Consider the following 27,354-nt stretch of genomic DNA (forward strand, 5'->3'; position numbering starts at 1 on the left):
CTGTTGAAATAGGAGCGGCGGGGCTGCGTCCCCAACACCCAGGCCGCTTGGCTAGCTCATGCCCGAAATAACAACACACAAACTGTATTCATTTAAAGAACTGCTTGGCCCATACTCTAGCCCTTATAGGCTAATTCTCGCACCTGGACTAGCCCATTTCTAATGATGTTTGTAAGTACCCCAAGGTGCGCTTACCGGGAAGATTCTAGCCTACATCCATCCGGGATTGGAGGAGCTTCATTGCGTGCATCTGTCTGGGAGAGCTGAGCATGGCGTCTGTGATCCGGAGAGCCGAGTCACTCCGGGAGCAGAGCAGAGTCTGACCTCACTTCCTCTTCCGCCCAGCATCCTATCCTGTTTATTCCGCCCACCTATCTTATAACCTATCAGGGCCAGCAGTTTCTTTATTACTCAGCCAATGAAATCAACAGATTGATATATGACACTCCCACATCACCTAGCACTTGGGAGGCAGAGGCAGGCAGATCTCTGTGAGTTTGAGGCCATCCTGGGCTACAAAGTAAAATCCAGGAAAGCTAGGCCTGTTGCACAGTGAAGTTCTGTCTTGAAAATAAAAAAGACCCAATATTAAAGTTAGGCAGATTTAATACTATGTTAGCACTCTTTCCTAATTTAGGCAGTATAATCTTAAGTTTATTATATTTAATTATAAACATTGTAAACAGAGAACTTTTAATACTTAACTGCTTCCTTATGCACACATTAATAAAATAATAAAGTAAACTAAATTAGTAAAGTAATTAAAGTAAACCTGCATTTGCAAAAGATGCATGAAACTTGACATCCTCAAGTGAAAATTGGTGCTAAGCGTGGTAGAGCCAGTCCTTTGTAATCTGCTTCAGAAGTATCTGATGCCATTTCTTTGTTCTACTAGCACACTGGAAGAAATATCCCTTCCTCAAGGTAAAAACTTCCTGCCAGAAGAGAGATGGTTAATTATCAGTGTTGTTTTGTTTCTTATACTGACAAAAGTCTGGCCACCGGGCATGATGCCTCTGAAAATAGCAAGCTTGGTCATGTTTATTTATCTTGAGTTTACGGAACTTCTTTGATAATAAACAGTTTGCTCTCTAGAAATTTGATTACATACTGTGAGCACAGTGAAGGGTCCCCTCAAGGCTTGTAAAGTAATACTTTTAAAACTGATGATGGCACTCGATAGCTATCAACCTAGAAATATCTGTGTTTTGATGTTTATAGTACCTGAACCTTAATTTCAGATCTGCATTTACTTGATAGATTGCACATGGGCTCCAACTTTTCACCTGAATGTTTCTGTGGTCGTAGTGCATAATCACGCGGGGATATTTGATTTGCTCTTTTGCCCAGACGGCTGTGTTCCCACAGCAACAGTAAACTGATAGAGGAGGGAATGATGAGGAACAGGCAGCTGGGAAGGAAAGAAATGAGAGCCCCCGGAAAGGAGCAGAAGCGGAAAAATTGGAAAGGAATACTAGAAGCTGCAAGTGTGTGAGTGTGCCATGAGAGAGACAGACCCTGGTAAAAGAAATGAAATGTCTTCCCCAACCACCCCACCCACCCCCCCAGTCCCAGGGAGACAAAGGGTGGGTGGTTGCATAGGAATTGAACATTTCGGTGGAGATTTGAAGAAGCCTTGAGAGTCAATTCAGGGATTCTTTTACAGTTTGTCAAGCTATTAAATCGCGATTAAATTGCTTCTGTTATTCCGTCAAATTAGGCTAATATCTTCTTTTAAAAATAGATCTATTTTTAGATCAAATTGCCTTCCCCGCCATTTTTAAATGTATTCTGTAAAGGTTTTTCTTTTCTTAATAAAAAGGCAAGATCTGAGATAGTTAGTATTTAAGATGACTTAATTGTAATTTTGATACCACATATACCTCATTTTTAAAGCAATAGCAGTGTTCTTTGTATGGAAGCCAATTATTTACTAAAAGTTACCGAATAAGGGCTGGAGAGATGGCTCAGTGGTTATGCATGAGCACTGCTTTTGCCACGGTTCCTAGCACCCATAAATTATGGTTTCCAATTCCTAGTAAGCTCAACTGCAGAGGATCTAACAACCTCCTCTGGCCTCCACAGGTACAGCACTTATGTGTACAAACCCACAAAAAGATAACCACTTAAACACATAATCAAAATAAAGTCTTTGAATACAGTAACAATACCACTTTACCAGAAGTGAAACCAAGTTGCTCTAAGTACTGGCCCTCCCTTAACTGATTGTTTTCTTACTAAAGGACTTACTTGAAACTTATGTTGGCATGAAGAAAAATATTTTTTCATTCAATTGTTAGAAAAACCTTTTTCATCCAATTGTTAGGAAAAACTTGTATTTTTTTTTTCCCAAGTGAAGCTTAGGCCTCTATTATATTCACCTCTTCTACAGCATAAAAGTTAGAGGCTGCTTGAAATATTCTTTATTCAGAATGTTTGAATGTTTGCTTAAATTAAATGCATTCTTGTGTTCAATGTTAAATATTTTTTTCATGACCTCCCTCTTAAGGTAACGTTCATTTACTCTGCTATATTTTTAAATTACAAGCTAGCTAAATATAGTGATTTATGCCTGCTATCCCAGTATTCAGGGGGTTTTCATGAATTCTAGAGCAGCCCGGCCACATAGCAAGTGCCAAACAGTCACAGTTTCATAGCAAGACCCTTTCTCAAACAGACACAATAAATACTTGGTTACATGCAGCATGGTCATAACAAAACCATTATTTTAAAAAAGCTGAAAATGTATTGCCTGGGAAAAATGTAGTAGGGCATTTCATAGTGAAGTTTTCAGAGACTATACATACTTTGCAGTGGGTTTTGACAGATAAATAACCAGTGTTCATCAACTCTATAAAAGAAGCATGATTTTTTTTTTTGTGGGGAAAACTTACATAAGTCTTAAAACTAAACATAGCTTTAGTTCCATGACTAGGTGTTTAATTTCACAATGGTATCTGTCTGGCTGCCAGGGCGCAGAGTTGGCTAGAGAGAATCTCCCTAATGCTGCAGGAATGTAGTCTGAGAATTAGATCTCGTCCAGTTCTAAGAGTGGGTTACGTTGACTGGACTTGAGCTACGCAGGCTGACTGCACATGCGATGCGGAGAACCCACAAGAATGAGAGAAATCGTCTCTGTTATCAAAAGCTATGTAGCTCTCTTGTCACTCTTAAGCTTCTAACTTTAATGGTGTTAGAGATCTGTAGGAGCTGTTCGATTCCTCTGTGAGCTAAGTGGTTCAGAATTAGAGAACTCAGATTTTCAGAATTCGAAGTTGAAAAATTACCCTGTGATTCCAAAGGAAGTATGCATAGCCACTCTCTTCTGCATAAAAATTGAGCCAATGGACCTGTAGTGGTTTGTGTACTTTACAGAGTCATGCCAATTAGATAACTCTATCAAGAGACAGAAAGTGTGAGTTACAAAATTGTGATGGCATAGTGAAGGTCATTGGCCATATTAGCTAGGGTTCTCCAGAGAAACTGTAGGAAATTAGCGAGGTTACTAAGTCCATCATTGACAGGGTAGACCAGCAGGCCGAACACCTAGGGAAGAGCCCACCCTGCTCTGACAGTTCATCACAACCTGCTACAGAGTTTCTTCTTTAAGTGAGGTCAATGTTTTGTTCAACTCCGTTTTTCAGCTAATTGTTCAAAGTCCCACCCATATTATGAAGTGCAGCCTGCTTTATTAGTCTCTCAATTCAAATACTAATTTTCTTTAACCTCTCCGCCCGCAAAGATGTGCTCAGAATACTGTTTAACCAATATCTGGGCACAGTGGTCCAATGAAGTTAAAAAATGGCACGAGTTATCAATTCTAGCATTGTAACTTGTAGTTTTGTAGCGTGTTCCCTGTTACCTGCTTATTATAGCATTATTACATTTGAGATTCTGCTATAGCTACTTCAGCATGATGCCACCAGATTTAATAATAGTGAAGGTAATTTTCTCCCCGATATCACTTTATGTAAGAGTGATTTAAATAAATAATAACATAACTAAACTTCCTAAAGTAGTACTGGAATTCAGTAGACAGTCAGGTTCCATAGTCATGAGAGCCTGAACCCACCAGGGCAGGCAGTCCAGTTCTAGCCATTTAATTAGAATTTAACCAGTAGGAATGAGTAAACAAGCATAACTAACAACATACACTGAGGTTCTCAGGTCACTGCCTTGGCCCTGCCAGATCCTCATTCCTCTGTGTTAAAATGCCCGAAGGCCTGTAGGTTTCCCTTTCCTTCCATGAGGACTTGGTGCAGTTGGGATGATGAAAGGAATGTGTGTGGTATCCTAGGTCTTGTTACCCTAGATTCCATTCCGCATTTTAGCACTTTTAATTTTTGCTTTAGGTAGAAGCAGTGGTAAAGCGTGTAGCCCTGTTCTGATATTAGCTAAGGTTGGCCATCTGTGCTCCCTTAATTAGCAGTGTAACTTAGAGTTTGTGACCCTTAGCTTGATAAATAGAGTCAGACTATTTACCTTGTACACTTTGTAATGTTTCATTAAGACTGCATGTGCCGTGATCTTTAGGTACCAAATAAGTGTTAATACGTAGACAGGTCGCACGTCCTTTACACAGTTTAGCTTGTTATTGGGAGTTGGCAGTTGGGGTTTAAGTTGCATGTTTCTGGGTTGTTGGCATCTTAAGAATGAAATGAACATGTATAAAGACCACAGAATAGCAAAAATACTTTACTCACAAAAAGCAAAAGCCCAGTTTGCTGTAAGAGAGCAGAGGACCACTTGAATGAAGATTCTCCAAAGCCCTGGTTATTCTGTGGGGCTTCCTTTTATGGGGTTCAAGAATAGGCGAACTTCTCTTGCCAGCTCCAAGTTCAGTGGAGCCAAATCTACATTCCCTTTTATTGAGGAACATGATATGCTTGTTCTAAACCAAGAGTGAAATTGCCTTCATGGAGTGATATATGCCAAGTGTGTAGTATCCTCTGGAAGGGTGTGTTGTATTTTTGCATTTTATTATTTATTTATTTATTTATTTATTTATTTATTTATTACGGTTTTCTGGGCAGTGGGATTGGGAGGCTTCCAGTTTTCATATCGTCGCGATTAGTTTTATTTTCAGTACAAGTTGACCATGCGTTATAAAGTTCTCTGGTCCAGAATCTCAGAGCTATTGCTTGACTATAAATGGCTTCTTATGTTTACTTTAAATATCTAAAATTACTAAACCTTTGATTTTTAAGAAGGATTTGTTTTTATGTCTAAATATGTGTATCTCTATACTGCCTGCTCCTGAGAGGCCAAAGGAAGGCATGGGACACCCTCCAGTGAAGCTGGAGATAGTTGAAAGCTGCCCAGTGTGAGTGCTTGGACTCAAACTCAGCTCTTCTGCAATCAACAAGTATTCTTAACCACTGAGTCCTCCATGTGGATTTTTTTAAGTGTATTGTTAAAGTCTCTGAGGTGGATAAGCTTGCTAAGATTGTTAGTTAAAGCAATATGTGATTCTTATTGTTTTCCTTTTGCCTATATTTATATCCAATGATATGGTACAGTTGCCTTAATTCTACAGTGTTAGTAGAAAGACATGAATAAAGATGAGATATAAGCATTTTAGTTACAGTCGTTTTCAGTCATCACCTATATTTTCAAGAGTAGAGTCATCTATGAATCCTCTACCTCCACATCAGAAATTGGAGATGATGCAGGATCTACATCTTAAAGTACATCCCATTATAGTGATGGCACAAACAGAAGTCGCTTAGCTCCTGGCAGGGCTTGAGGAATTGAGAGAGGAAAATGAAAACCATTTTCTTCTTTATTTTCTTCAGTCAAAAGGTGGCACTGTTGCTGTGCTGGTAGGTTTTTGTTTTGTTTTGTTTTTTTTTTCTCTTATAATGTGAGTTTGGTCCTTTTGAAATTCAGAAAACCGGTTAAATGCGCTGATCTAATTAACAGTGACCCTCCCCACTGAATGCCAGGTTTTGTAATCAGGCAGTAGAAGAAGAGATGAGAGAGGTTAGGTCTTTTTTTTTTTCTTTTTGTATTTTTGTTTGTTTGTTTTTGTTTAGTTTTGTTTTTCAAGACAGGATTTCGCTGTGTAACAGCTCTCACTGTCCTGCAACTTGCTTCATAGACCAGGCTGGCCTCAAACTCAAAGAGGTGTACACCACCACCACCCGGCTACATGTTAGTGGTCTTAAAGTATTTCCGCAAAGAACATTCTCTGAGACTGAGATTTGCCATAGGGAAGACAGGACAGGACACCCTGTGTCTTGTATTAAGTCCTGGCTGGATCCATTGCTTTCCCTTTGGATCTTAGATAGCTATGAGGTTTTTAAGACTATCTGCTTCTCTGCTTCATTTTAGTTTCCAAGCCATGAAACACGCTGTTATGAAAGTATTGTGTTTTTCCTTAAAGGATTTAAATTCGGGTAGCCCTTTGCCTTTTCTTTCAGTTCTCTGTAGATCATGTGCTGGTAGTTGGAACTCTGTGAGCCATCTAGAGACCCAATGATGAGCTCTGTTGTGCTGAGAAGGAGCACAGTCTTACCCAGATTTTGAGCCAGCATCTTAGAGGGCTCTTGGTGGCTGAAGCTGCTCTTCTGTCAGTAGACCTGTGAAAGATGATCAGCGTCTATGAAAAGCAGAGGATTTAATTTTTGGAAGATAAAAGGAATTCCTGACAGTTGGCTTTAGTTAGTACCTATAAACCAAGAGCTGGGAGTTCTTGTTCATTTGTTTTTGTTTTTTAATACAAACACAAATCAAAGCACTTTGACATCAAGGGGATGGAACTCTTTGTGCCTTATAAAAACAAAGGAATCTAGTTTTTCCTCTTCTCTTAGGATGAGAAAGCACTGGTGAGCACATAGTCTACTTAGTAGATCTGCCTGTGTGACGATTCTTTCATTTGCCCTTGTTGACTGGGGATTGAACCAGGCCTCATACATGCTGAGCGGTCGTCTTCCACTGAGCGATACCCATCAACCCTTTCTGATGCCTTAACATTTCAGTCGTCTGCTTGTACCAAGTATTGAATGAAATGTTCAACGGATAACTATGTGGCTATTTGTAGATATATTGCAGATCCTATTTTACATAACTTTTCAGTGAAGCTTATTTGAATAGAAGACAGAAGTTCAAAGTCTGATTCAAAACCCTTGAGGTATGGTGTTGGTATGTTCAGAACTCAGACATTTCAGTGGGCTTGAGAAAGAGTCCAGCACATACTGGGTGTATGGGATAACCTCCTTGTTCTTGCAGAGTTAGCGGCACATTCTGTAATCACACATTAACACCTGCTCAGCAAACATAGAAATAGCTACACTATATGCCATAGGTCTACCCCATAAGTAGATTTGTGTGCGTTTATTACTCATAGACTAAAGAAAGCTTTAAAAACAAACCCTATGGGATTCAGAGCTTTTGGCATTAATGGTAAAGTATAAGGAAAAGTAGGCCTGAAGTTCCATTCGTATATGCTTTGTAAACTTCTCATTTAATAACTCAAAATGTTCTTCTGTGTAATGGTTTCCTCAGTAGGAATATGTCTGGCTTTGTTTTCAGGTGCTTCATTAACTAGATGCTTAAGCCTAAGATGCATTTCAGCCTTTTTCCAGACGGCACCGCAAAGCTGCAGGAGATTTGGAGAGAACTAAATAGCCCAGATTTGCTGTAAAGCACCGGGTGACTGGAATGTGTTCTGTGACTGAGTCACCATTTCTGTTAGCAGTACTTCCTACTAATAGAATTTCCCACTGTGTTTTGTTCTATTACCTATAAGCCACATCAGCCCTGTTTACTACAGCGCTACTCTGAGATAGAATTTTACTTGATATTTCAAAGAGGGTTTAAGCCTAATGGGCACTTTGTAGGAAGCTTCCGAGAAGAATATAGATGCTCTAGGGAAATGAGAGGGATTGTATTGTGGGGTATTCTGCTTTCTTGTGAAGGACTTCCCCAATTTTTACATTATACTTGGACATTGTATACTGAATAATATATGTAGCCTAAGATACTGTTTATCAGCTATTATTTTAGAAACAGAGACTAGTAACAGTTTTGAGTATTTGGATGAGCCCCTCTGATTCTGTTGTAGTTAGCATGACACCACACTGCCTGTTTCCTTCTGATTTCAGCTTGTAAGTAAGCCTGTCTCTGCTGCTTTTCAGTGGTGAATAATGCATCTTAGTACGACGTTATTTGTGATTTTTTTTTCATGCAATGTGGTTAGTGGTTGTTGTACAAGGAAATAATGTCACATTTGCTGAGATCTTGTTAACCTAGCAAACTTAGGGTCATTAAGAAGGCCATTGTTTCCTTGGAGAAGGCTAGCAGGGTAGTTTAGTTTTCTTCTCTCTCAATAAAACAGAAAGAATAACTGCACAGCACAGAAGCTCGTGCTAGCGGGAAAAGCCTCTTAACTATTCAGTGTCTGTATTTCTTGTTTGTTCTTTCTTTGTCTTTTTATGTGGCCTTCTTCATACCGACTTGCCACAATTTATTATTCAACTCTCTGGCCTTTAAATGCTTTTGCATCTCAAATGTTAGCTTTTTAGTGTGTGTGTCTACCAAATTTCGTTGTTTAAAAACATACCTGGGGGTTGACTATATGCTTTGCTCAAAAGTCTCTAAAAGATGTTTATTCATATTTTCTTCTCAATCCCCACAGTATGTACACAGCCAGGGTCGGGGAAGGTCTTCATATCTAGACACCAGAGAAGGGAACTGTTAATAAGATAACACCCTGTCATAAGAACAGTGATAACCAGAGTCACCAGAATAGGCTAGAAGCTCTTTAGATTTGACCAAATATGATTCTGTGGTGCGGAGAATGCCCTGGATATCTCAGTGGGCCGGTGTCATCACGAAGGTCCTTGCAGGCGGGAAGGGAGCATAGAGGTAGACTAGGAGCTGCGATGACAGAGTTCAGGCTGGATGACTGCACTGCCTCGTCAAGGTGCATGGCTGCTAACATACAAAGCAGGATAAAAGTAAGGATTCCTCACCCACGCTGCTGGGGTGATGCAGCATAGGACTACCTTGATTTGAGTCAGGAATCCTGTTATAAACTGTGGGCTCCGGAGGCCTAAAGGGGATATGGCTCCAATACTTTAAGCCATTAAATGTGTTGTTATTTTTCTACAATTGTATTTGAGCTACACTCATTTGAGATCATTTTCTATGGACTACGCAATATTTTTTAAAAATCCATTAGATAAACACTGTGCACAGGATATATGCAGTTTTGAATGCAGATGTCTTTAAGTTGCCATTAAAAGGACTATTTTCATCTTAATTCCACTGGTAACAAAGCTAGTACTTAATTAGGGAAGAGTAAGGGTTTTTTTTTTTTTTTTCCTTTTCCCTAAAGTTGTACAAAATGACACAGAAGCTTCACCATTTACCAACAATGTGTTTCTGGCTTGATGCAAATTAATTATTTCTGTAGTGTTGCAGTATTGGCTCATTCTTCTGCTGTTTTCATTTCAACATCCTTAACTTATCTTCTAAACTTAGGTTGCATAACTTAGCTGGCTACATTAATTTCTAAACAAAGAAACTATGTGGAATAACACAAAGGCTTTATTTTTAATACAAATTGGATTGATCTCAAAACCTTAGTCAAAACGTTACTGATTCTCAATCAAGTGCTTTTTGCCATTTGCTGCTTGTCATTTCAATATCCCAAATATGCATATACTCATGTTTCATTCGGCAAAGGGATACTTGGGAAGTCTATAAATTTTAGGTACTACAAAATGTTAGCTGGGATTTCGGAGCATAGGCTGTCTGGAGATTAAGTTTTCTCCTAACAATCAAAATTTATACAAAAACAAATGACTGTGGAAAAGGTAGGTACTTAGACTAGTGTTGAATCTCCGCTCTTGTTTGTAGTGTCATACAAAATAACCATATAGGTAAAAAAATCCAGAAATATAATTTTGTCCAAAATGTTGCTTTCTGTTCTTGTACTCTTCCGCCCGTGTTTTCAGAGGCAATGACTTTCACATATTTCTTAATTTATTCTCCAGGTCACTACCAAATCTCTAAAGAGCATCCCCAGCTCTCTAAATAATTTGTTTTTCTTTTCTAGCTTTTAGGCACCGACTACTAGCCTGTTGCTGGTATTCATCGCACATACAGGACCCTACACTCTGTGTCCTTGGTCATCTGTGACGACTGATTTGCACAGACTGCATTTTATAATGAGTGGAGTACACCTGCAGCCCACATTACCCATTCTCCTAGGCAGCTGAGACCTCCATTTCTTAGTCTATACTGGTTCTCTCTCCTCTCCCTCTCCCTCTCCCTCTCTCTCTCCCTCTCCTTCTCCCTCTCCCTCTCCCTCTCTCTCTCTCTTACACAAGGGAAGTGCCTCCTCTTTTTTTCTGAAATAAGTGTATTTGTATGCTGGCCCTGCCATGCATATCTCCTTATTTACTTCTCAGTACCCTTTTGATGGTGTCTTCATTTTCATGGTTGTCAGCCTTGGTATTGTTCTTTCAGAGGTTTTATCTACTCTCCAAGACAATACTAATATCAATCTATGAAATGATTCTGAATATTGGAAATGATAAATGATTGTTTAATTCTATAAATATCATTTACTCTAGACTTGGGCAATGTGTTAGAATTAAACTTCTCTTTCTGTTAGTTCAATTTTATGGCAGGAGTTCCACTAAAAAGTCTTTCTGCAACCAAATCAGAGGGGAACATCAAACTTTCTCTCTCCCAGCTGTGCATGGTGGATCTGCAGGTTTTTCTTACCTGTCAGCCATTCTTTCTGGAGACCTCCCCTCCCCTTGCCGCCTGAAGAGGCTTCACCTCAAAGCTCACACACTGCATCTACTCTGAGGCTTCCCGCCCTTCACCATTCTGTGCCATATTTACTCTTTTATGGGCTCTGGTTCTCCTTATCCCTTAGGTTCACTAGAGGAAAAATTCAGAGCCATCCAATCTCTGAATTTCTGTATTCTTCTCGCATATTTATTTGATGGGTCGGCTGCAAATGGAAGTCGCGTGACATTCCCTGTTGCCAGCCTGCTTTCTGAACGCTGAAATGGCCCATAATTATTGCTGGTTCGTCTTTCCTTCTGGAAGCATTTAGTATCTTCTTTTTGTTCCCAGCATTCTAAGCACTAGCAGTGATGTATTTCAGTGCACGTGTGTAAGGTGAGGTTTACAGTACATTCACAGGCCTCTGCACCTCGAACTCTGATCTGAGCTCTCATCCCATCCCCCATTCCCTTCCTGTCTTCCTGCCTTCAGCCACACATCTGTCCTCTTTCCTTGGCCATGCCTCAGGGATTTCTTCCTGGCTATTCCTGCAGTGTAGAATAGTTATCCATCACACATCTGTTTGGCCCAATTGTTACTCAGTCTTAAAGTTACAATTCCTCACTGTCCAATCATTCCTAATCTTTTTATCTTAATTTAGTTTTCTTCATGGTACCTGCCAATAATTTACACATGAAATAAAAATATATACAAACTCACATAGTCTTACATACTCTTGTGTATAGATTTGTGCGTGTTTATGTGTATACATATACTTTCTATGAGTATTCCTTGACCACCATGGCAAAGTGCACCTGACTGCGTAGCTTACGGATTAGTTTACTCAGACAGCAGACAGGCTGCAAGTCTGAGAGACATTGCTAGGCCTGGCTTCTTCTGAGGCCTCCCTCCATGGTTGCAGACCTTCTTTTCCTTTGGCTTACAGGTCCGTCTCTCTGGAGCTCTTTGTCTAAATTTTCTCCCATAATGATATCAGCTAAATTGGATTAATGTGTCCTCTCCAATGACTGGATTTTAACTGAATTACCTCATTAAAGGGCCTATTTCCAAACTCAGCCCCATGCAGAGACGACGTGTGTTTTCACATCATTGTATAAGTCTAAGGGGCACAGTTCAGTCATTGGCGTGATCATCTTTCCATAGTTGGTGCTTATGAGAATGTGATATTTGGGAAAATAAAGCCCCCCACCCTTGGGTCTCTGGATTTATTATTTTTATAATTTTTTTTCCAAAAATGTATTCTCTCATACATTACATCATGACTGCAATTCCCCCTCCCTGGAAAACTTTTAGATTAATTGAAACTAATGTAATTACATTGTTTCCTCCTTTCCTTTCCTTCCTCTCAAGTACCTTGCCTTGCTCTCTTTCAAATTCGCAGCTTTTTTCTTTTTTTTTAGTTGCTCTCACATATGTGTGTTTCTAAATTTAAAATACAGCCTGCCCACACTATACATTGTTATTTGTATGTGTATGTCTTCAGGGCTGAGCTTTTGTTATTGGATATAGTGTGCTTTTTCCTGGAGCATTTTGAGACAGGATAGCCTGTCTGTGTAACCCTGGCTAGCTTAGTACTCACTGTATAACCAATGCTGGCCTCATACTCCTTCCTCAGAATAACACCTCGTAGGAGGTGTTTTAAATTGTTTGTATTTTCATTGTTTCGTTTTATTCATTGATACATATCCCATACCTAGACAATACTCAGCAAATAATAGGTGATACATGAATAATAATGACTGTGGTAGCCGCTTGATGAGTTCCTTCCATCTGAAGCGCTGTGTCCTGTCCCCATTCTGGATAGTTATGTTATTACATTCATTCAATTCCCGTTGTTAAAAACTTCTGAGTAATATTTTTCTAAATTTGTTACTTTAATTTTGGACAAGGTTGTTTTGAGTTCACCTGTTGTTCTTCTTTGAAGGCGGGGAGCGGGGAATATGTTGACCATTATTTTCCAAGTGCTTTTACAGGTATTCCTTATTTTGGCAAACAGATGTTCAATTTCTATGAACTCTCTTCTTGCTGTTTTCCTATGATGTTGCTATTTTATGAGTGATCCATCTTCCCTGATCTTTCTGTGTTTATTGTGTCGTATTTTGTTCCCTGAATTGAATTGTCAGTTTCTTTCTAGGCCACATTTTTGCTGTTTGTGTTCTTTTTCTTTTGTATTGATTAATCATTCCTTGGGATCCTTGGACATACGTTTTAGTTTATAAGGAAACAACAATGTACAGGAGGTTTATTGTAAGGGTGGAAACTTTTTCTGCTAATATCACACCGTGGGAAGCTAGATCTTACTCTAGAGGACCCCTGTAAGGCAGAGTGCAAAGGTCTTTGGCTTCCCAGGCCACAGCAGCTCCCTTATGTCTCTACAAATTATTTATCTCTTTTTCTTAGGTGAATACCTTCTGACTTTACCTGATAGTTCTCCTTGAGCATGTAGAGTATGATCAATGATTTATTATGTCTATTGTCAATTATTGTCTTTGCTTTCTGTTTTACTTCCATGATTTAAAAAATATTATTTGTGTTCTGCCCCCCTTTTCCTTCCCTTAGAAGAACAAACCGTCAACCAACTCACTTTCTCTGACTTTTCCATCTTGATTTCTCTGGTTACTGTTTCTCAGTATATCAGTGATAAACTATGTATAGGATGTAAATGAACTATGACTAGGGTCAGAAAACCACCAGATTTACTGCAGCTTGAGGCAGAGCAAGGCTGGTATGTAATCTACTTGACTCAGGTCCCCTACTTTCCTTGTTGTACCCCACTCACCTCTTCATTTTCCCACTATGCACAGGTCTGCAATTAAGGCTTTACGGCCTGGAGGGCTTCTCGTGTACTCCACATGCACGCTTTCCAGGGCTGAAAATCAGGACGTCATCAGTGAGATCTTAACCTCCAACAGTACCATCGTGCCTGTGGACATTAGTGGACTAGCAAGGACTTGCTCCCAGGATTTCACATTTGCTCCCACTAACCAGAAATGCAGCCTTTTGGTGCTTCCCGAAAAGGGCAAAGCTTGGGGCCCAATGTTTATAGCCAAGCTGAAAAAAATCGTGAGTACAGGAAAATGGTGACATAATTTTGTAGGCCGTATTGATGTGTTATTATATGCATATTATTTGAGCACACTATGCGTTAGTACTTATAATTACAGAGCCACTTTGCCTAGGACCGTTTGGAATCCTGTTTCGTTAGTACTTCAGCCGTGTACAGCATAGGCTTAAGAAATTTTCAGGTCCAGTTTTGTTCCTCGAAATATATCTACAGTGATGTGTAAAGTGGGACAGATGGTGTTGGCTCTGTGTAATCAAATTCTTGTTTTTACTTGGTAAATGAGTTAGAATACATGGTTCTGTGCGTAAAATGAAATAAATAAAATATTTAGGACTGAATCCTATGACATAGGTATTTTAAACATTTCCTTTAAAACTGGATCTGCCAACACTCATTACCATTTCCTCATCAAATGTGCAGATTCGTTCTGTCAGAGCAATCGGTATTCCAAAGCTAGCTCCTTAAACAGCACAATTTCTAGTCGTAGGAAAATAGGTTTCTTATTTGCAAAGTTGTTGTGCTAAGGACTCTCTTCTGTTTACTGCAAAGGTCAGTGACTCCATTGACACCAACTTCGTCATCCCTCCCATTTGTTTTTATTCAGAAATACAAACTGAAAGGGTAAGTTATGTTGAAAGGCCTTTAGCGCAGCAGAGTCACAAGCACGTGCTTGACTTTCGACATTCAGCCTGTGAAATAATGCAGCCTATCCAGCAGGCTATAAAGCAAGCACTTGAAACAGAACCAGAATGATTAATAACGGCAATAACTGAACTATATTTGGAGTGTTTTGTTACATAATTGCAGTCATAATGAGTACTACGGAATCTGATTATCTTACAGTTGCAATCTGAAGGGGCTTTTTATTTCACTAGGTTATAAAATGTTATATGAGAGTGTGATGTCACATATTAATGCACACGAGAGAGATGCCTGATGAGAGTCAATTATCTATTACCAAGGTCCCAAACCATTCACTGAGTGGCTCTCTCTGTTTACATGTACACAAGTTTTGTGCATACGTCTATATGTATGCTTAGGATTTTAGAATCAGTTTTCAATCATGAACTTTTCTTTAAAAAATGCTTCTCTTGGATCCAAACATATTTTCCAACTATTACTAAAAATCATGCTGGCAGACATGGCAGTGCATTTGGGAGGCTGAGGCAGAAACCAAGTTCGAGTCCAGCCTGAGCTGCATAGCAAGACCCTCTTTAAGAAAGAGGTAGGTAGGGAGGATAAAGGGAGGGAGGGAAAGAAGGAAAGATAGCATGAGAGAAAATAACAAAGCATCCTTTTAGAAATTAGCTTTTTAAAATTTTTTAATATTTATTTATTATTATTTTATGTGTGTGAATGTCTTGTCTGCATGTTTGTCTGTGTACTATGTAAATGGCTGTTGCCTGAGGAATTCAGAAGAGGGCTTTGGCTCCCCTGGACCTGGAGATATAGATGGCTATGAACCACCACGTAGGTGCTGGGAGTTTGTATGCCTCTCATCTTCTGCAAGAGCAACACATACTCTTAACCATGAAGCCATGGCTTAAGCCAAAAATTCGCTTAAAAAATCAGCTAGGGAACACAAAATTCCATGGCAGCAGAATGGTATTGTTTGTCTGTTCTGTTCTCTAAGGTATTCAGTATGCACTTTTTGTTTTGCAAGACTGTGTCACTGGACTCAAGTTAATGGAAATATCTAGGGAAATTTTGTTCTCTACAATATTTTAAAGTATATGTGACCGGTGTGTTTAAAGTAAAGGTTTATCTCTTGAGCCCATCAACTGTATTCAATTAGTATAGAAGATTAATGACAAAAAAGTGTTCTGTTTATTTTAGTTTGACTTACTGGATTGTTTTTCTGTTTGAAATCCTGTCTTTGGAGTCTCTAGTTTTAAAAGTGCATTTTCTTTGTGTCATTTAACCACAGTGTAAATTTTCACAGCACAAAATGTCATTATTTTTCCTGTATAATGTCATGAAGCTTCTGTTGAGCACAAAGTGTGATACTGAACTTGACTTTCTTGGGACTGATGAGAAACACATGTATGCTTATTACATATATTTATATATTTTATTAAGATGATTGTAACAAAACAGCAAACATTTATTGAGCATTAAATGGTTGGCCGAAGGCTGTTGCCTTTTTTGATCTTTATAACTGTGGGCTAGGAATGATGGTGGTTGTCAGTAATCAGCCGTTGGCGTGCAGAGGCCTTCCATTGTCTGGCCACAGAGGGAGACACTGTCTCAAAACAAGCAATCAAATGAGCCACAGCTGGTAGTGAGTTTGTATTCCTCTCTGTGGATGAGGAAGCAAAGCCCAGGGTTACTTGTTTGTCAAGGACACTGGCAACTTAAGCAGGGAGCCAGATGAGAGCTGGCTCCATTGCCAGCCCTTCCTCTGATACTGTGTTGTGCCACCAGTATGGATTATAGAACTTTTAAGATTACCAGCTGCCTTTATGCCTATTCTCCACTCTTCAGATTCCCAGAGCATCAAAGGCTTTATCAATACTTGGGAAAGAAATATTTCAGCCTATTCGTGTGATTGTAATAATAAGGAATCTCCCATGGAGGTATTTTTTGCCTCCCTCTCTGTTACAGATGGTGAGCTGAAGAATGGAAATTTGGACAGCCTTTCAATTTCAACTGAAAACTGAGCAATAATTGATGCCCCTTTCTGTGGCATGAAGTCACTTTAAAAACGGCTTCATAAAAGTTTAGGTTAGCCACCAACACATTTACTTCTCCCTGCCATCAGCACCCGGAGCAGCCACTAGTTTCACAAATAGACTACGAATAAATGTCATGCATTTAAATGGTTTGTACTGAATTTTTAAAGCATAAGATACTATTTGTGGTTTGAAGTCAAGGTGGCCTACCATTCTTTATTCTATTACATATATCCATTTAGCTTTATACTTAAATTACATATTATTCCCTTAGTGGTACTGTGAAAAATATGCTTTCATATAGCGTAGGTAGGTATACTATAATGACTACCTGAATACATGGTGCATGAATAAATAATAAAGGCCTAATGGACCTTTATCGAGAAGCCTGTATGCCTGCCTGGTCAGAAGCATCAGGTTATCTTCATAGGCTAATGCCGCTCATCAGAAATATAAGAGAACATCAGAACGAATCGTGACAATCGCATTACATGCCAAGAAGTCCTTTGATGCAATTGAACGGGACTACTCGTGTTATGTATTAGGTAAATTTGACTTTAGGGACAAATAGAACAGATAGCACAATTTATTTTTGGCTCATCTATATGGTTCAAATCAATGGTTTGTAATCTCCCTTTCTTGGCTTAGTGCTGCACTGGGGTTGGAGGCAAGGATGAGACCCATTCCTAATGTTTCTCTCCAGACTGACAGTGGTACCATCATATCACCTGCGGAAGACTTAGCTGGAGGCTCACAAGTTCAACACTGCACACGGTCAGCTACTACTGGTCTGCTAGTGCCGAGAGCCCTCACACCATCCGTTCTCAAAACATTAACTGCCGTGTCAGGATTTGGGATGACTGAGAAAATCATAAGTACTTTCTTGACAGAATGGTTTCTACTGACGTGACAAGTTACATTTTGTAATAAAATTTAAACTTAAAAAGAGTAGATCTGGGATTCTCATAAGGGGCTCATTAAGCAACCAAGTAAGCATACCACTTAAAAATGGACCTGTAATCAGTGCTAGGTTTTTTTTCTCAAAAAAAAAAAAAAATAGGTTTCCTTACATCTAAGGAAGATTAGCTTGGTAGAACATGTACCTCTTTAAAATTTAATTCGATAACTCTAATATTAACTCCACACCTCTCTGTAACTTTTTCTAAATGAAGAAATTCATTTCTTTAGGCATATAAGACCATACAGTCATGATGAAACCGTAGGATAGCATTTGCTACCTCAGGGAAAGGACTGCTTGCTTCATTGGAAGTCATTTAATGGGATACGTCATGACTCAATTAAGCTTGCTATGGCTTGTCAAAAGGAATTTTCCACTGCATATTGCTATGGAAGAGCCTATTACATGTGAATAACTATACCACACCACAGAATAAACAGACTGAAAACGTATAGCTCACTAAGGAATAAGAAACAGGACCATAGAGCCCAACTTCAGTCTAGTTTTTTTTTTTAATAAGTGTGTTTATTTATCTTACATCCCAGCCAGTTTCCCCAGCCTCCTCTCCTCCCAGTCCCTTTCCTGAAACCCCCCCTTCCCACCTCTGTTTCCACTCTACTAATCCACTCCCCCTCCATTTCTGTTTAGAAACAGGCAGGTCCCCCATGAGTATCAACAAAACATGGCATATCAAGTTGCAAGAAGACTAAGCACCTTCCATGTAATAAGGCTGAGCAAGGCGACGCGATCTCGTTTTCAAAAACAAAAGGGAATAAAGTTGCAGATAATAGTAAAATAGGCAAAAGCCAGAGAGATTAGTAATGGTGGGAGAGAAACATAAGATAATAAGCCTGTGATTGTTTTTATATAAATCTTCACTTATTTATCCAATGAATTTATTAATCATCTTTCCAAAATAATATAAGAAGATGAGGGCCAGAGAAAAGAGCTGGCTAAAGGCTGTGGGCAGACATGATGCTGATAGGTAAGGACTACACTACTAACTCTCAGGAAAAGAAGACGGGGCATGGTGGGGATAACTGTCGCTCATGTCACAAGAATCTACTCTGTGGCATTTTTAGTCACGAGGATCCAGTATAACTACCTGCATCATATGGCACAAGGTAGACGCTCCTCTTAAATTGATCTGTACTTGGCATTTTCTTTGGACCATTAACCAGCTCCCAAACAAAAACACGGAGACTTATTAATTATGAATGCTCTGCGCTAGCCCAGGCCTGTCCCACCATTTCTTCTAAGCGAATCTAACCTATTTCTACTCACCTACGTTTTGCTTTGGGGCTTTTGCCTTTCTTTTATTCTGTATGTCCTGTTTTCCTGCTTCCTTCCTGTCTGTCTGGCTGGCTTCTGGCATCTTCCCCATGTCTCTTTTTCTTTCTCCAGTTTATGAGCCTAAATTCCTCCTACTTTACTCTCCCTGCCTGGTAGTCCCATCTATACCTCCTTCCTTCCTATTGACCATTCAGCTTTTTATTAGGCAGGCAAGGTAGAAGAGCAACACATCTTTATATAGTTAAACAAATATTCTGCAACATAAACCAATGCAACACATCTTTCCATAGTTAAACAAATATTCTACAACATTGATCATTAGAAAAAGCTTGATTGCAGCACTCGACTATTACAATTGTGGCTAACAAATAAAGGAGGCAAACAATCTAACCACCTACGCTCTTCAGTAAAAGGTTTCTTTATCAGCAAGGCATAATAACTTGTAACTGTAGCCACATAAGAGACGGACATGGAAAGCTCAGAGTAAAAGACCAGCCTAAGCAATACAGACACTGTTTCAGATGCACAACCATATATATATGCTTGTCTTAGATTCCAGGACAGATAATATCAGTTACCTCCTCCATATAAGGATGTAGCTAGCTCATGCATGTGTTATTTTTTAAGATGCATTTTGTCTTAGGGTTTCTATTGTTGAAAAGAGATACCATGACCACGGCAATTCTTATAAAGGAAAAACATCCAATTGGGGTGGCTTATGTTTTCAGAGGTTTGGACCATTGTCGTCATGGTGTAATAGGGTGGTGTACAGGCAGACATGGTGCTGGAGAAGTAGCTAAGAGTCCTACATCTTGACTTGCAGGCAACAGGAAGTGGTCTGAGACACTGAGCATGCCTTGAGCATATATGAGACCACAAAACCCACCCCTACTGTGACATACTTCCTCCAACAAAGCCACACTTACTCAATAAGGTCACATCCCCTAATGGTGCCACTCCCTATGGAGGTCATTTTCTTTTAAATCACCACACATTTTTATTTAATTATGTGTATGTATGTATGTGTCTAAGTACATGTATGCAGGTGCAGGTGCCCACAGAAGCCAGAGACATGGGATCCCTTGGAATTAAAGGTGGTTGTCAGTCACTGGATATCCATGCTGGAAAGAAAGCTTGAATCCTTTGGAAAAACAGTAAGTACTCTTCACTTGAGAACCGTCTTTCCTGACACACATGTGCCTTTTGAGCTACCTAATTGATCTGGTGCATGAACACACACACACACACACTGTATCTTTTTTTTTACTTTATCCATCAAAATTTGAATAGTTCCACTGAAGACACCTTATCAGAGTGTTTAGAGTCCTTGTTCATAGACTGTTTTGCCCTTTAAGCATATTGTCATGACCTGTACATTAGCTAGAACTTTAGTAGAGAGTTTGATGTTACTTTTAAGGAGTCCAGATATATTTTTTCTTTCTTTTTTCCCCAATAAAAGTAAATTATATTTTCACATTTTTATCAAAAATAGTTTCTTTTCTCATACAATATATCCTGATTATTGTTTCCTCTCCCTCTGCTCCTCCCAGTTCCTCCTCCTCTTACCTCCCCTCCCCTCCATATTCACTCCCTTTCTGTCCTCTAGTAGAAAAGAACAGTCTTCTAAGAGATAACAACCAAACATGACAAAATGAAATATAATAAGATGAATCAAAAACTTTCATATCAAAGTTGGACACAGCAACCCAACAGGAAATGAGGAGTCCCAACAACAGGCACAAGAGTCATGACAAACTTGTTCTCCCAGGCAGGATCCCATGAAAATAAACTCATAGCTATAGCGTATACACAGAGGACCTGGTAGAGACCCATGTTGGGCCTGTGCTTGCTGCTTCAGGCTCTGAACTCATGTGCCTTGCATCATTGATTCAAAGGACCATGTTCTGCTGCTGCCCTCCATCCCCTCTGACTCTTAGAATCTTTCTACCTCCTCGTCTTCTGCAGGATTCCCTGAGCTCTGGGGGGCGGGGGTGTTAATGGGGACCTCCAGTTTAGACTCTTTCTTCCTCGTGGTATCTGGCTGTGGGTCTTCAATACAAGGTTTGTTTTTTTTTTTTTTTTAAATGCTTCCATGTGCCAATGATACAGGTGTCAATACCTAATCTCCCCAAAGTGAGTTAAAAGAATAGACTGCTTTCAAAATGGTATTCACTGATCTGAGAAACGCAAATTCAATAGAGAATGCACTTTATTAAGGGCAAGCTTTGGCATGCACACTGTGTGGAAAATTTTCAAAATGAAACATGTTCAGTAATAAGGTTGGGACGCCAGTGGATAAATCCATAATTGTCTTCTGGAAGATACTTTAAACCTATGAGGACTATCCAGTGGCAGAAAAGCAGATGAGGCTGTCTCAAAATAGAAAAGCAAACCATTCCCAGGCACATCAAGGACAGTCAAAAAACAGAAGTCTTATTTTTCAGTAAACTAATATTAACCTAGAACTGTCTTTTTTTTTTTAATGAAAATGACTATGATCATGAACTGCATTTGCTTTACATTGATTGGCAGCATTAAATTGTCTCCAAACTTACTGAGCTTCAGTGGTCTAATCTTTAAAACAGACTAGCCACAAGAAAAGAGAATGTACTTTGAGCTTTTCCTATGTTCTAGGCCTTTGCTAGGTATTTGTGTTTGCTAGTTTGTTTAATCCGGTGTCTTCTCCTTGGAAGTGTTCCCTGAACTATACCTGAGACTGAGACAGATGACTGAGACAAACGTCAAGAGAGTGGGGAGTCGGGACAGCAATTGGAAAACTAAAGTAACTCCCAGAGAAGTCAGTCTCCTTGCAGGCTGTGGCGGTCACAGGAGCCAGTACAAGGACTCATGGGAGGACAACTGGCTATGCTAGGTCACCTTCTTGGCAAGTATATTCCTTTGGTTAAAAGAGCATTCCCATTACTTCATCGAGCCAGAAAGCCTGGTTGGTTTTGGGTTTGTTTGCTTTCCTCAGAGCAGAGAAACAGCAAACTGGACTTTGTTTCCAATGCATGGGGTTTTTCACTTTTTTGTATCTAAATCTTTGGTAATATAAATCTATCCCATTTTAAAAGCAAAACATTCTCTAGCCCCTCCTCCATATTTTCTCACATTATTTCTTTTACAAAGAACAAGCAAATATGTCTAAAATTCCACATACAGTGTCATTTTGTGTGACACTAAAGTACACAAACATCTTTAGGAATTTTTCAAGCTTGAAAACTAAAATAGAAACAGATAACATTAATTTGTCCTGTTGTTCTGTGTAAAGGATGTGGCCGCATAAAATGTGGGCATGTTTTGTTGTTGTTGTTAATTGACTTTTAAAAATCCATGCTCTTTCTCTCAAAAAAGAAAATCAACCCCCAAAGACACACACACACACACACACAAACACACACACAGCAAAGCAATAAAACCATGGAGTCCATTTTGCATTGGCCAATGACTTCTGAGCAAGGGACCATCTCTCAAGTGTTGTTGATATACACAGTGTCCCTCCATTGGAGAAAACTAATTTTCCTTCACCTACTTCCCCTAACAGACATCAACTGCAAATAGATTCTTGGGTAGGAGTGTGACTCTGTGCTGAGCATGTTTTTAAACACATAAGAGAAAGATAGAACTTTGTAGATCGGCTACCTCATCTCTTCATTTTATGACTTTTCTGTTATTTCATTGGTTATTTGTTGCTTGTTTGTGTGTGTGTGAGAGAGAGAGAGAGAATATTTGAATCACAGAAGAATCTTCATTTTTATTTTTCTGGTACCTATTAAACCATTTTGTTTCGAAGTTTCTATGAATATGGTATTTATTTTTTGTTTCAGATTCTTTCACAAACATTAAAAGTATGGCTCAGTTATACTCAATGATAACAGAAACACTTGAGTCTCTAGTGGTCATTCAAATGATCTAGAATAACCCACAGTTTATACTTTAAGATGTAAAATAAGTACAAAGATTAACTGTGCTGTACATAAGTGCACATTGGAAGCTCAGTTAGCTGACAATCCTTGGAGAATTTCCAAGTCCTTGAAGTTCATCTTACAAACACTGCACTAGTCTTTTCTCACACTCTTGAATAGGAAAACACAGCATTTCTTCTAGTAAGTGTATCTCAGGGGGTTCCCAGCAGAAACCAAAGCCCTAGGAATTAATTTGGAAAGGATAAACATAAGAGATTCTTGGTACACAGCCGTTCCTTACAAGTATTTCTTTCTAGGCCAGGGACATACTTCTGCCCTCACTATGGAAAGCATGTTCGTGTAATTCATCATCCAACACCACATTTTTTAGGATAAGGGACAATCTATTAATACTCGGACCTGGACAGCTATGTGACCACGGTCATCTGACCTCGTGGTCAGCCTACATGTGGGGCATGGAGAGAAGGGCAGGGCTTGTGCATGTGAATAGGTCAACCAGAACTCATATATCAAACAGAACTCGCTCCTGAGAAATGCTTTTGTCCTTCCGATACACTTTCTACAGTCCGTCTTCTCAGATTCCTCAGCGCAGATACATTCCTCTCTATTTACAAAAAGGACTTCATTTCCCACTTATTGCCCTGAAATGCAAAGGATGAGGGCCCCTTGTAATCAGCTCAAAGGTATTCATGCACTAAGGACTTCTGCTACCTTCTGTGATGGAGACTTTTAACAAGGTCCCAGCTGAGATAAGATAGCAAAGACAAATGATTAATTCTATGACAATGGACTTCATGATTAAAAGTGAATCAAAATTGTAAGATGTTAAGATTATAATTCCACAGATGTGTTAAATGTTTTACCAGTCCTCATTTGTCATTGATCTGAAGGTACACATGCATACATGTATACACACAGACACAGACATACACAGACACACACACGTTTTCTCTACTGGCTGTGATCCACATAGTTGATTTCATGGCCCTCTAATACGATCTACATGTAGTTTAAAGACCATTATTAACTAGCCATTCCCTTCTCTCTCTAGTTCAGTAAAAAGGCAAGTACCAGTGCTATCATTTGTTTCTGCATTCCGTATATAACTTCAGTTTGATCATTTTATTCTTTGAGAGAATTTTAGCACATTTTTGATGATCCAATTTGTGATATTATATATACTATGTTTTTAGTGTCCCCGTTGACTGAGAACTATAATCACTACTTTCTTTTTTTATTTCGATGAATATTTCTCAATGGTCTGAGCAATGGGAAATACATTATATCCCATTTGGGATTTGGTGCTGCAAACAGCTGAATTTTGTGATAATTTCAGCAGTTGCCTCTGTTCATTCCCCTCTATCCACTCCACTTTTCATAGACATTTTACTCCTCTCTCCTCCCTCTCTCATGAAATGCGCATACTGCAAGGGTACAGTTAGGGTGGAGGTACCAGATCCAATTGATATTATATGCTGCTTTCTGGTTGTATGGTTAAACCCATTTATTAGACCTCTTTGTGTTCACAATTTCCTCATCAGTGAAGTCATAATTAACAGTAAGAAAATAAACCACAGTGTATGTGTTCGGATTTTTTTGGGAAATAAACGTGGTAATACTTTAATGCTTAGTCTATAGAGGACAATAGTACAGCTACCCTCATCATCTTAAATTTTCAGAACTAATGCTATAATAGTCAGGTTATCTTTGTTTTCCAGTATTATAGAGCAAGGGAAATCTAATAAAGAAAGCTCCATCTGGAGTAGTTGTGTAAAATGTGTCTTTGTGTCTTATTCTAGAAACATCTGCTAGACAAATTGATAGAATGATTCTTCTTGAAATCTTAAGACTGAGCTTACTCATCTGTAACACACATTGTATATTTAATACTTAAATATCACACTTTTGTATGTAGATGCATATGCCTATGTTTTGTGAGTGTGTTCTCTGGGTGTCTTAAAGCCAGAGAGAGATGTCAGGTGTCTTCCTTCATTATTCTCTATATTTTATTTTTTAAAGTTCATATGCATGTGAGCGTGTTTGTGTCTAGATGCACATGCATATTTATGTGTGTCTATGCCATATCCGAGGTTGCACATATTCATGTCCTTGTGTATGAACTTCCTACACTGATATCAGGAGTCATTTTCAATCATTCTCCAGCTTATTTATTGAAATGAGATGTCTTCATTGAACCCAGAGTGAGCCAATATGGCTTTTTTAACCAGCCTGCTTGCTCTGGTGATCCGTGCCCCTCTCTTTTCCTAGGGCTGCAATTACAGATGGGCTGCTCCATATATCAGAAGGCTAAAACAGAGATTCACCTACATCAATGTAGTTAGACCTCTTCTAGAGCTTGATTTGAGTTTCCTTTTCCAGCGCCTTGGCTTTTTATTTCATTTATGTATTTATTTATTTATTTATTTATTTATTTATTTATTTATTTATTTGCACAACTCATTTCTCCTCAACTCTTTTTACTAGAACTGGTTGGCACCACCCTCAGCAACTAGCAGTCCCTTCCATAGATCGTCTCTTCCTCTTGATCATCTGTCAGGAGAGACTCTCAGGCCCTTTAACTAGTCAACTGTTACAAATCTTAGACTTCTGCCAAACACCAGCAGTGGGTATAGGACACCATCAAACAATGGTTTAACTTTTGAGAGGCAAGGCTGAAATGATGAATCACATTTATAGACCAGTCCACACTCAGCGAGTCTCTTTGCACTCAGAGCCATGGGTGATGTGTGGCTGAGCCTCCCTTAGTGCACGCCTTTGTGACCGTAGACCTCTTGCCATTCAATGACTCTGTTACCCACATGGACATTATGCTAATTTTATTTTCTGTTGCTGTGATATAATTCCGACCAAAAGCAATTTGGGGCAAACTCTCATCCAAAGCACTTGTGCAGAACCAAAATTGGGTCATACATCAACACTGGGATTCCAGAGATAGCGATTGACAGAAACAAATCCGTAGGATACAAAGGCAAATTCTGGAGGAAAGAAAATAAAAAAGATCCAAGATTCTAGAATGAAAAATATTTAAAATTTCTTGTTAGCACTTTATAATTTTCTTATAAAAACATCAGGGAAAGAAGTATTCTCAGGCTCTGAGAGACACACATTCTGTTACCATTTTTATATACACAGATGTAATTATCAGTTTTCAGTGAATCATTTTTATCTCAACATTGTTTTCATCATTAATATTTGTTATATCATAAATATTTTAATACATAATTTCAGAGCTATACAGCTCCAAAATCACTGTTTGTTTTGTTTTATTTTCACAACACTCTCAGCCATCTAACTGGTAGTGTTTTAGTGAGCCCTTACCTAAACCAAGTGAGAGGTTGTTTGTATTTGAATTGGCTCTGTAAATAGTGTTCTCTGCTCCCTAATACCAATGCATTTATGGTGAGGAGAGATATCTGGTTCAGCCTTCTAGCACAGGGTGATGAAAGTCTCTGGCTTAACTCCTTAGCACTTTTGTGGGCTTTTTGTTTGTTTATTTATTTATTTATTTTATTATTACTAAAAATTTCCACCTCCTCCCATTCCTCTCCAGTCCAAAGAGCAGTCACGGTTCCCTGCCTTGTGGGAAGTTCAAGGTCCTCCCCTCTCCATCCAGGTCTAGGAAGATGAGCATCCAAACAAAACTAGGCTCCCACAAAGCCAGTCCATGCAGTAGAATCAAAACCCAGTGCCGTTGTCCTTGGCTTCTCAGTCAGCCCTCCTTGTCAGCCACATTCAGAGTCCGGTTTGATCACATGCTCCATCAGTCCCAGTCCAGCTGGCCTTGGTGAGCTCCCATTAGACCAGCTCCACAGTCACAGTGGGTGGGCGCACCCCTCGCTCCTTAGCACTTTTGTAAATAGAACAGGAACCCTCGAAGGTAGTCAGAGAGAGAAAACTGGATACAAGTGGAGATGGTTTGAGAAAGCTAGAAATGTGTGACACATATTCATAACATGTTGCTCTTCCAATAATTGAAAAACACCTTGTTTTGATTCCGGTCCAACTCAAGGATTCTGAGTAAAAGTGTTGATGGAAAAAGGAAATAAATAGTTGGTTTCAGGAGTGGGGAATGTTATCATTTAAAACTGCTATAAAGAGGAGACACGCCATGCAACAGGGCTCATATGGGAGGTTTATGGGAAGATGAGAGAGAAGGAGCAGAGAAAGGGGTAGGGAGGGGGGCCGTAGTCCCTGGGGACTAGAGTGGTGGGAGCAAAAGAGAGGGAGAAAGAGAGAGAGGGGAAGAGAGACAAAGAAAGAAAGAGATGGGAGGCAAGAAAAACTCACCTTTTAAAAAGAAACCTAACACAGGAGAAGCTCTTAGTGGCTGGAGCTGAGGACATATCCTACCAGGACCCTAAGGGCAGGCGGGCCAGTATAGATGCTTAAATACTAACAGGGAATCTATCCAGGGAAACTGCTTTCCAGTCAATTAGAGACATTGGGGTAGAATTTCAGGCAAATGGTTGTGGGCAGTATCTCAGTAGGACTTAAGTGGGACCATAAGTAGGACTGAGTCCGCAGAGCAGGAAAGGAGAGGGTAGTGCCTGTTGGTACTTGGGGCATACATGACGGAAAAGCCCAATACAGCTCTCCCAGAGCTTAGAATTGCAAATAACCATGCAAGAACGGGCTGAGATGGGAAAGAAGCAG

The 27,354-nt window shown here is 39.4% G+C and overlaps 1 protein-coding gene across 2 annotated transcripts in view; it reads left to right on the top strand.

The window, feature by feature from the left end:
• The window catches only part of Nsun3 (NOP2/Sun RNA methyltransferase 3), a 48,026-nt gene extending 29,679 nt beyond the window's left edge, over positions 1–18,347 (top strand). For both annotated transcript variants that reach the window (XM_050149024.1, XM_050149023.1), the window contains exon 6: positions 13,572–18,347. In XM_050149024.1, the coding sequence (XP_050004981.1) occupies positions 13,572–13,851 (280 nt within the window). In that variant the 3' untranslated portion in view covers positions 13,852–18,347. The remainder of the gene's footprint in view (positions 1–13,571) is intronic.
• The last annotated feature ends 9,007 nt before the right edge of the window (positions 18,348–27,354 follow it).

This window comes from Alexandromys fortis, unplaced genomic scaffold (genome assembly GCF_014885135.2).
Source record: "Alexandromys fortis isolate MF-2015 unplaced genomic scaffold, M_Fortis_MF-2015_v1.1 scaffold_4, whole genome shotgun sequence".
NCBI lineage: Eukaryota > Metazoa > Chordata > Mammalia > Rodentia > Cricetidae > Alexandromys > Alexandromys fortis.